Below are 10981 nucleotides of genomic sequence, written 5' to 3' on the forward strand. Positions count from 1 at the left end.
GGACACTTAATGATCAAATGTTCCTCTAGACACCCAAGTCCACCCATAAGATGATAAGACTCTAATGCCGCCTAAGATATTTATCCGTCTAATCATTATTTGGGGATTAGGCATAATTCTTAATTTCCTACTGTTAAGTTCTAAAACATAGAAAGAATGGATTTTGTAAGTACAAACGCATTTCTTATCAACGATGATGACAAACATTTTACCATGACAAACAATTTTTGTTTTTGTTTTTATTGTTTGTTTGTAGGTGAAGAAGAAAAAAAGGAGCTCAATATCTAAATGCGTATTACCCACTTATGAAAGTGCGACGTTTGACTGGGCCTAATCCAAAATTTGACTAAGGTCAAGCTAATCCAGCCATTGACTCCAGCTCAAAGTAAATCCAACCATTAGATCCAGCACGTCCAAGCCAAAAACGCAATCAGGTAATCAAATCCTAAAACTGTCGCATCAGCGAACTCTTCTTGTGCGAAGAGCAAAGCGTCGCTCTCCATTTCCGACCATGAAAACTAGGACCAAGATGGGCAAAGATGCCCGGGGAAGACGGCAAGCTCGAGCGGGGCAGCGGCCTGGAACCGGTCGTCCTCGTCCTCCCACGCCCCTCGTCCGCGACCTCTCTAATTTAACCCCACTAGGCCTTCCCGATATTCCCTGACCTCGTCCCCCCTTAACCTCCCCTCCTCCTGCGATTCCACTCGCATCCTTCGTTTCAGGAGGAGAAGGTCCAAGGGGGGGATCGGCTCCATTGCGCCTGATACAATTCTCTCTTTGTGGTCGCTTTTGGCATTTCTTGGTTCTTGAGGTCAAATAGAGGCCCCCTCCCTGATAGGTGTTGCTTCTTGCTCGGGTCCCTGCTGTTGGTGCGTTCTTGATTGACTTGGAAAATGATCAAGTGGGGAATCAGCAGCGGGACGCCCGCGGATTCGTACTACGAGGTCCGCTCGGATTGCACGGACGATGTGCCCAAGAGCAAGTTCAAGATCAAGGTTTGCTGTTGTTTTCCTTCTATTTCATTTTGTGTTTGTTAGTTTGGTGGCGGTTGGGCAACCATCCGCACCATAATTAGTGGTTGTAGAAAAAAAAATGAATTTTCCATGGCAATCGAATATGGACAATATAATATCAATAAGGTCAAGAAAAATGAAGACATATTGTTTACTCTTGAGTAAGAACATTATATGAATTAAAATATGGAGAATCTATGGCCGGATTAGTACAATACTAGTATATTTTGCACCTATGGTATAATTTTGGAGTGATTTTATTTTGTAGATCGCTAATGTGTTACAAATGACAGGTTGAACTGCATTTATAATCAAAATTCACCACATTGCAACATAAACAGTCAGGGATTTGGTTACCAAACGAAATACCGTGGTTACCGGTTTTTTACATTATAAGATAGTATAAAAATTCATTCTATATTTGGTGAACCGAACAGTGGGTAGTAATTTCAGTAAAATATGTAGCTCTACCAATCTAAAAGGTACGAGTTCATGGAATCTGAACAATCTGAACTCTCTGTGCAGCTCCAAGGGCTCACAAATTTAGGTTGACCCATGCAAATTTAGTCATAATTGCACCCTAACTCATAAATTTTTCAGATGCAACACCATTTTCTCATTAATGAGGCTATTTGTACATAGTATTTTTTTCTTTTAATAAAATTTATTGTCGGGTCTCCCCTACAGATTTCAGCTTTAAAAAATGGGGCTATTTGAATAGTTGAGGATATGACGGTTGGTCGATTTCTTGTAATATTTCTCAGCACAATTCATGTAATTTGTTATTACCATGATACTTTTGAACTGTCATGTGTTTTATGGATTTCATAGTTCTGATGAATCTAACAATTTATTTAATACCAGAGCTAATTCATTGTGTATTCTACAATTTGATAACGTAAATGTTTAATGTTAGAAGAAAAAATTTGGAGGTGCGCTAGTGGTCCTTTTCCTCAACATGTAATGTACAGTGGGCATATGTGTATTCACATACATGACTACCAGTTTTAATAAATTGTAAACTGTCAGAATGCATTTCTCTGCTTATACCATGAAAGTTGAGGTAACTGAAAGAAAAGAAATTTTCAGTCCACGATAAATTAGCCAGAATGATTATCTTCATGATGTATTTGTATTGTAACTACAAATTTACGAATTAACCTGTATTTTAATGTTCATGGATGTGATTAGTCTATTACATACATATCAATGTTGGCAACAGCGATGAACCTTTATGTCTTTTTGCTGGTATACTAGTCAGAAGCATCTCATTTTTGGTTTCCAAGCATAGCAGCTAACAAATTAACTAATTTGGACCATTCAATTATGGTCATATCTGTTTTGTACCTTACTTCTAACACCGTAGTTAAATCACTGAACTTGAAGTAATGAATATGCGTTGTATATTTTTCTTGCCATACATCCATCCTACTTTGGAGATGGAATGAGTGCAATTTATGAAACAGTTAGAGAAACGAAGTGGGAGCAGGGTTGATTGTTCATAGAGAAAGGGAGTTGATTTACACTTGTCATGGTAATTTATGTAGTCTATCTAACTTTTTAATTAGGCTAAATTTGGGGATTTGTAATAACTAAGGACATACGCATCTTTTAGGCCAGGGCCCATGGGTAATGAAGCTTCTGTATTCTAATAAGGTGTCTTGGAAACTCTTTTTTTTAATGTCCTTCTATGCACTTTAAACTCAATTGTACTAATTTTCAAGTAGGTGGTTGCGAATCAGGCCGGCGATGTGCTTTATAATGTGTTTTCTGTTTTTTAGTTCTTTGGAGTGCACTAAAGAACCTACTATTACGATCTGCAATGGTGTTGATGCCATGCTTGTATCTGATGTGTAGACAGTACATTCCTTTCTTGTTCTGAGCAACTTTATATTTCCTAATTTTTATTCCAGGCTGGAAAAACACTAAGTGTTCGGAAATGGCAGGCTGCATTTAACCCTGATGGCTGTCTTGACATTGCCTCAGTCCTAAGCCGGATACAAAAAGGAGTAAGATTCCTAGAATTTATAGATTTTTTGCAGTTTCCAAATATGCTCATTATTCTAGAGTTGTTTCCTATATGAATTATGCTTGTTTAAGATTAATATTCTAAAGATTATGAATGGTTATTGTTTGTTTAGGGTGTTCACCCGACAGTCAGGGGAGAGGTTTGGGAGTTCTTGCTTGGCTGTTATGATCCCAGGAGTACCTTTGATGAGAGAGAAGAGATCAGGCAAATAAGAAGGTACTTGCCTTCCTAAGAGCATCTGGTGTGCAATTTCTCTACTCCTCGGTACCTTCAAGAGTAATGTCAACTATATACAGTTGTCTGCTCACATTATCATTAGCTTCTGATCCAACATTTTCGCCAAGATCGTTCACGTGCGAACATTCATATTAGGCCATAAATTTCATTTTTTTAAATTTCTCTAATACATAGTATGATGCATCCAATCTCAAGTACTACTTTTATATTTATCATATTTGCATGCAACTCTCACTTTATTACTTATTCACACACTACAAGCTGGATTTTGTCAGACTATAATTTAAATAAATAGTAAGCATGCAGTCAATCCCTATTTACATCAGTCATGCTCTTGTAATTTTTGTGTCCCCTACTTAATATACCTTGACCAGAAAAGGGGCATCGCCTTCGAAACACATTCATTATAAGCTTAGACAATAATCAAAAGGAGGCATTTATGGGTATCATCAGGAGCATGTCATTTGGGTTGGTGAACATGATTAGGTCCCTACTACCCTTAAGTGGTAACCATGTGGTGGCTATTGTAATATGCAAGCATTACACTTCTGTTTCCCATGTATCTAATAATTTTATTTAATGATCTTCAGTTGTAAATAGAACACGATCCACTTAATCTGATGTGTTTGTACCTGATGAATTACGCAGACTACAATATGCTAGATGGAAGGAAGATTGCCGAGAGATGGATTCTCATGTTGGTAGTGGTAAAGTTATCACAGCACCACTAATCACTGAGGATGGCAGACCTATTAAAGATCCTTTAGTTTTACTCGAGGCTACTTCCAACCAAAATACTTCAGATGGCACTTCAACTAGCAGCAACAATGGAATTGAAGTTGATGAGTCTGCAAACCGTATTACCGATAAACAAATTATTGACTGGAAGCTTACACTGCATCAAATTGGTACAGTTTAACCCTACATTCTGTTTCTCTACTACGACTCTTTTCACCTCATTCCTAATGAAATTTGAAATGATAATAGGACTTGACGTGCTACGTACTGACCGTACCATGGTATTTTATGAGAACAAGGAAAATCTTTCCAAGTTATGGGATATTTTGGCTGTTTATGCTTGGATTGACAAAGATGTTGGTTACTGTCAAGGTGGGCTACATATGACTCGCAGATGAAACTTACTTAACTTACAGATAAGCTTACACTGTAGCTTTTATGTCTCACAGGGATGAGCGATTTATGCTCACCAATGATAGTGCTACTCAATGATGAAGCAGATGCGTTTTGGTGCTTTGAGAAATTGATGCGTAGATTGGTATGCCTTGCCTTCCATGATTTTTAATATCTTTGTTTTAATTATAATATTTGTTCCTGCTGGATATGTGCTTTCTTTTATCGTTGACATCCTTCTGACTATCTGATATTTGATATTAAAGCGAGGAAATTTCAGATGCACAGACCAATCAGTTGGTGTGGCTAATCAACTTCAACACCTTGCATCTATTATTCAGGTGCTGGACCCAAAGCTACATGATCACCTAGGTATAAATTTCAAGACCAACCGTTTTGTCGAACAGTCAATATTCTTGTCCAATTTTCCCACAGCTTTGTAATGTTGTCTGACTCCTGAACACAGAAACACTTGGTGGAGGTGACTATCTTTTTGCATTCCGTATGTTCATGGTACTATTTCGACGTGAAGTCTCATTTGGAGACTCCTTGTACCTCTGGGAGGTACGATGTTACCGAAAAAATATAATATGATTAATATTACCAGAACCAGACAATCGACTTTGACATCTCATTCTTCTGATTGATGTTTATTATAATTTTTTATAAGTCATACTGCTTTATTCAATGGGAAATACCTAGTGGGAAGTTACCCTGGGAGGAATCACACAAATCCTTTGGTTTAGGTAACAAATCGACATGCCAATTCTGTATTTTTTATATATTAAAACATCCAACTTATAACGACTTGGAAAAACAAAAGAGATTTTTTTCTGTGAATAATAAACTTTGTCTTTTTCAGTTTTTCCTTTCATTTCTAATTTTTGGTTTTTTCGCATTTTGATTACACTCAACAAAGATGGAACTGGAGCTTCAATAGTACACATTAGTTTAGCCAATATAAAACTACACCGTGTACAACTTGTTTTGTAATCTTCCATTCTTATTTGGTTCTTAAACTAAAAGGGTTTGCATGCGTCCAGTGTAAGGTCAGGTCACATTTGGTATCTCTCCTTTACTGAAAGTACTTTATTCAAATATGTGTTCCATTAGTTCTTATACATGGATCAGCTTGGTGGAGACCTTTATGGTGGTTTGTGTGCTTGCATGAAACTATTTCTCAAAAAACAATTAAGCACTCATATTTATTTTGTATTGGCAATATTGAAATAAATTTCTGTTTGTTGCTTCTGATTCTCTTATTTGTTTTTGAAATCCAATCAACAGATGATGTGGGCTCTGGAATACGATCCCGATATCTTCTTTGCAGCTTGTGAAGAAGCAAGCGGTGCACAAAAGAAAGTATCCAAGTCAAAATTGAGAGGAGTACGCCATTTTGCCAAGTGGGATAAGAACAAGGATACAAAGAATGCCCCAGAGGAAACTGATGGTCCAGTTCCCATTTCAGTTTTCATGGTTGCAAGTGTGCTCAAGGAAAAAAGAGAAAAATTATTACAAGAGGCTAGAGGACTGGATGATCTTATTAGGGTAGGGACCAAACCCTGACTTTCCTTTCTTTTTGAAATGCCCAATCAATTATACTCCCTCTTTCACAGTTTATTAGGCGTGCGCGTATCCCTAGGTCGCAAATTTGATCAAATTAGCATTAGTTATATGTTATAAAAATTATATCATTAGAAAGTTTAGATGTTCTATTTTCTAATGATATAAATTTTGCATTACATAATTTAAATTATATAGGTTAAATTAGCGACCTAGGGATACGGGGAAGACTAGTAAACTGAGACGGAGGGAGTAAGTAACTTCTCATTGGCTCGAACTTCCCGTCAAGTTAAAATAAAGCTGATGTTAAGAACAACTCCAAAATTCAAATCAAAACCAATCCTGTGCTAGTAGCTTGTATTGTGTAGGCTCATATGCATATATGCACCCGTTCTGCATGTGCAACTTACCTCCTGCATTGGTTTCCTTTCAGATATTGAATGATGTAAATGGGAATTTAGATGCGAAAAAAGCTTGTGCTGGAGCTCTGAAACTTCACAAGAAATATCTCAAAAAGGTTAGTAGCTAACCTTCTCACTCTCCTTGAAAACAAACTGAATAGGTTTAGGGCATATAATTATATAAAGCACTAATTTGAAGATGCCCGCTTCATAACTACAAGACTATATACAAGAACAAGACAATATATATGTTGTCAACTGAATGTTTTGCTTTGTTCATTTTACAGGTAGAGGCAAAGAAAACCTAAAAATGTACCGGAACATATGCTTCCACTGACGGATTCTTGAATCTACACATACACGAGCATAGCACAGAAATTGTGAGTGAAGGTTCTCACAGGGGTCATCATTAGAAGATGGCCCCGGATAAAAGATAAGCACAACCTTTGTATGTAATGATACCGTGCTTTCTGTCTCCCCCACAAGTTCATTCGCTTGTACAGACATGGCGGTGTGGGTATAGCCTTCATTGCATACTTATTAATTTCAATTCAAGTTGAAATGTGCTGCATGTTGAGAATCACCTGGCAAGAATGTCGGAGCCACGAAACTCTGTTTCAAGACCTCTGTCTGATAAGTCAATGGAATCAGGCAACAAGATTACAAGGTGTATCAGTCGATCTAGTCATATTCTTCATTTGCGTGGTCAGAATAAATGAGGAAATAAAATGAAACAATGTCCATCTCACTAAAGCAACACTCATTTTACAGTGGCAAATGGTTTTGGTGTCGGTTACTTTCTCAACAAAGGTAGTTTGCTCAATTTAAAGACCCTTAGTTTTTTTCCCCAAATAACTAAAATAATTTGCACCTGCATACTGTGGTTTTGGGTGCTGCTCCATCTCAGTCAACTTTAGTTTGTCGATTTCCCAATCTATGGAAGTGACCGTAAATAAGAATTCACACAAAAAGGAAATAGTTACATCAAGAAAACAAAAACAAAATACATATAATTCCTTCAAAATAATAAAAATAAGTAGGCTTTTATTGCGATAAGCACGAATATCCATTTGTCCCTGGGGATATTCTTTGTCAAGTGAGAAATATGAAACGGAAATAAAAGTTTGTTTTCCCAAGAATTTACAAGCTAACGATGAGCCATAAGGCATGGAATATTTCAGCAATTAAACATCTTCCCATCCTTGCTGACACTTCTCAAAAGGGGACATAAATCATAGTCTCTATAGTTCATAGGAACAACAGCAAATTCGCAAATAGGCAAGGCCAAGATGATCAATTACCCAATTATACTCAAAATATTAAATGTGCATACTAGCAGTGTGGCACATTGTACTGCACGTTACTTGTTTCTGAATTCTGAATCATATCCTTGAAGTTTCCTTTTTTCCCCCTTGTAGCACCAACATATGCCCATTTTTTGCTTATGAAAAAAAAAACAATTACACTTGGGCCAGGACCGTTTCTTCTTTGCTCTTCTTGCTAGACCGACAAGGCCAGCTTAGTTTAAATTGAGCAGGCCCATAGATCTGGCTCGCTCTTCGTCTCCGGCAGTGATTCTGAGTGGACCTCAATTTTTTTTGAAGCCTTTCCCTTCCCCTCACAGCTTAGTTCATGCTGAAAAAGTACATCATGCTTCATAATTGTATGCATCAATCTCCATTTTCAGTAAAGCGAACACCACCTGATCACCTGAATATAGACATTCATGTGGACAGGAGTACTACAACAGAGCATGCATTAAGTCCAACATAGATCGAATAATGTTAGAAGATAATATCTTCCAATGAGAGAAGCATGATTTGAGCAGAAACCTGATACTACCTCCGATTCAAGAAATAAGGCGTCCTTGTTTTATGTGCTTTTCGTTTGAATAACTATTACTTCAAATATATAAAGATAGTTTGTATAAAATTAACATCATTAGAAAGTGCTTTTTAATACGAATTCAACGATATTAATTACATATAATATAACCAAATTTTTGTTGCTCAATTTTTATGGTCAAAGTTCGTCTTAGACGGAGGTAGTATCTTCCAATGACATGACACTTGTGCTCAGTAACAGTACGGTAGACAATTATGTAATAACGAAATTGATTGGAGAGGCAAAGCAGGCATGTGCCACCAAGCACGGCATGAGCTGCACCAACATCTTCACTGAATTTTTGGCGTCAAGGTGCTTCAGAGACGAAGACAAAATGTATGTATTTATTTATTTAATAAGCATGGATTTAATTTTTAAAACATACTACAATGTCTAGCACAATTTCTAAAAATAAAAACAAAACCAAATGGTGTGGGGATTTGAACTCAAGACCAAGCATTCAAGTGTAAAGGCTTCAACCAGTTGAGCTAACATCATGTTCTATCAACTCTAGACAACCAGTATATATAAAGAGTAGTGTCGCGCCTTTGGCATAGGCCTCCCACATGGCTTCCTCGTCGGTAGCTGCACATCACACACGCAAGATATGCATGGGCGCCACACAAAAGGGTTAGTAGAGTGAAATATTTTCGCCGGGGAATCATTTTATGCTATAATTTCACCAAAAGGTTATTTTTGTGTAAATCGCTGGCATGTGCAGGCGATCCTAAAGGGCCCAAACGCTAGCTTTAGCGCTCCATGCTCCGGCCTCACCTGGCCGATGTAGCCGGCGGTGGGCTGGGCAAGGCGAGCTCTGACGGGTCTTCTAGTGCGGGCACATGTACTTGTTTCTGAAAAACAAGTACTTGTTTTTTAATTCTAAACAAATTAATCCTTAAAGTTTCTTTGTGTAGCAACAACATATGCCCATTGGTTGTTTCTTAAAAGAAAACAATTGCACTTGGACCATATCAATTTCTTCTTTGCTCTTCTTGTTGGACCCGCAAGGCCAGCTTAGCTTAAATTGAGCAGGCCTGTAAACCCGGCTTGCGGGTTTTTCACAGACACTGATCCTCAGTGGACTCCCCAGTTTCTACATTTTCTTGCTGATTTGTTTCCTTGACTTTTTTTTGTGTGCATTTTGTTTGTTTCTTCAGGTGTTTTGTTTTCATGTTCGCATGTTTTGTTCCCTCTTTCCTGGTTTTCTCATTTTCTTTTGTTGTTTACCAATCGTTGTTTTCTTTCCTTTTTTATTTTGGTTTTTCTATCGCAAATGGTTTTGTACAGTATAGATTTTTTCCCCTTATTTTCCAATTCAATTTCAGGTTTTCCAGCTAGCAAATTTGCACCATTCGGTATTATTAACCGCACCTGTATGCTAATTAGAATTTTTTTTTCAAGTAGCTAATTAGAAATTTCGTTGTGCCGCGGTATGGGAAGACCTAGTCTCATAGCATTATTCTCCCGGCGCCGGCTGTAGCCGGTGCATTGCATTGGGTGCTGGCAAGAGCAAATACTACTACAAAGTACAAATGCAGGACAGAGTGACGACCCCATGACAGATGTGCTGACTGCAAGCAGCAGATATATTAATTAAGGAGCTGCTGATGAGAAGTGTTCCTTGTCACTACTGAACCTTCTTAACTGAGGATTCTATCTAGTATCAGGGAAATCTGCCGTCTAGGCGTTGTTGTCACTAGTGAAGGATCTGTCTAGCTATAAATTTGAGGCCGATCGAGCACTACTCATCCACTCACTCAGACACGAACTAGCTAGTAAAGAATTAAAGCATGCAGCTCTCCACGAGAGTGTTGGCTTCCTTACTCGCGGTCGCCGGCCTCGCCGCGACGGCTGCCGGGCTAAGGTTCGAGGTGACGAACAACGCGACGACGACCCCCGGCGGGCAGCGCTTCGACCGGGAGTACGGCGTGGGCCTCGCGGAGCAGGTCCTGGCGGAGGCCTCCTGCTTCGTCTGGAAGATCTTCAACCAGTCGGCGCCCGCGGACCGGAGGCCCGCCGTGGACGACCGCGTGAAGCTCGTCGTGAACTTCGTGAACACCAACATCCTGGCCTTCGAGCGCGACAGCGAGAGCAGCATCACGCTGAACGCGGGCTACGTGAACAACATCACCGGCGGCGGCGGCGAGGTGAGGACGCTGGTGACGGGGCTGCTGTACCACGAGGTGACGCACGTGTGGCAGTGGGGGCAGCAGGACACGAGCTCGGCCCACTCGTGGGTCTACGAGGGGGTCGCCGACTTCGTCCGCCTCCGTGCGGGCTACGCGGCGCCGTACTGGGTGCAGCCGGGGCAGGGGAGCAGCTGGGACGATAGCTATTCCGCTACGGCGTGGTTCCTCGACTACTGCGACGAGCTGAGGCCGGGGTTCGTGGCGGCGCTCAACGAGAGGCTCAAGGACGGGTACAGCGACGACGACTTCCTGCAGATTATGGGCAAGCCCGTGCAGGAGCTCTGGAGGGACTACAAGGCCAAGTACGGAGGCTAGCTGGTCCCGTCCATGTAGTGGTGCTTCTTGGAGCGATTTTGTGCTTTGCATCATCCCATTGCAAAATTTATGTAATCCAGATCAAAAACACCATATCATTGTTTACCTTTCCACACCTTTATTTCCAAGGTTTAGAGCAAGTCTAGCATATATAGAACTAAGGCTGGACACGAGCCAGCTCGAGCCAGGCTCGGTGCGAGCCGCGCTTCAGCTCGCCAT

General features: G+C 39.8%; 2 protein-coding genes across 2 annotated transcripts; both read left to right on the top strand.

The window, feature by feature from the left end:
- The first annotated feature begins 559 nt into the window (after positions 1–559).
- LOC124675843 (rab GTPase-activating protein 22-like) lies at positions 560–6951 on the top strand. The gene is made up of 11 exons (XM_047211917.1): positions 560–995; positions 2927–3022; positions 3155–3258; positions 3928–4187; positions 4267–4389; positions 4467–4555; positions 4677–4782; positions 4877–4974; positions 5698–5958; positions 6407–6490; positions 6662–6951. The coding sequence occupies exons 1-11, from the start codon at positions 894–896 to the stop codon at positions 6680–6682; spliced, it is 1344 nt and encodes a 447-aa protein (XP_047067873.1). The 5' UTR covers positions 560–893; the 3' UTR covers positions 6683–6951.
- A 3097-nt stretch (positions 6952–10048) lies between these two features.
- LOC124672624 lies at positions 10049–10762 on the top strand. The gene has a single exon (XM_047208825.1). It carries the CDS (start codon positions 10049–10051, stop codon positions 10760–10762), a length of 714 nt encoding a protein of 237 aa, XP_047064781.1.
- The last annotated feature ends 219 nt before the right edge of the window (positions 10763–10981 follow it).

The sequence above is a fragment of the Lolium rigidum genome, chromosome 7 (genome assembly GCF_022539505.1).
Source record: "Lolium rigidum isolate FL_2022 chromosome 7, APGP_CSIRO_Lrig_0.1, whole genome shotgun sequence".
Classification (NCBI taxonomy): Eukaryota; Viridiplantae; Streptophyta; class Magnoliopsida; order Poales; family Poaceae; genus Lolium; species Lolium rigidum.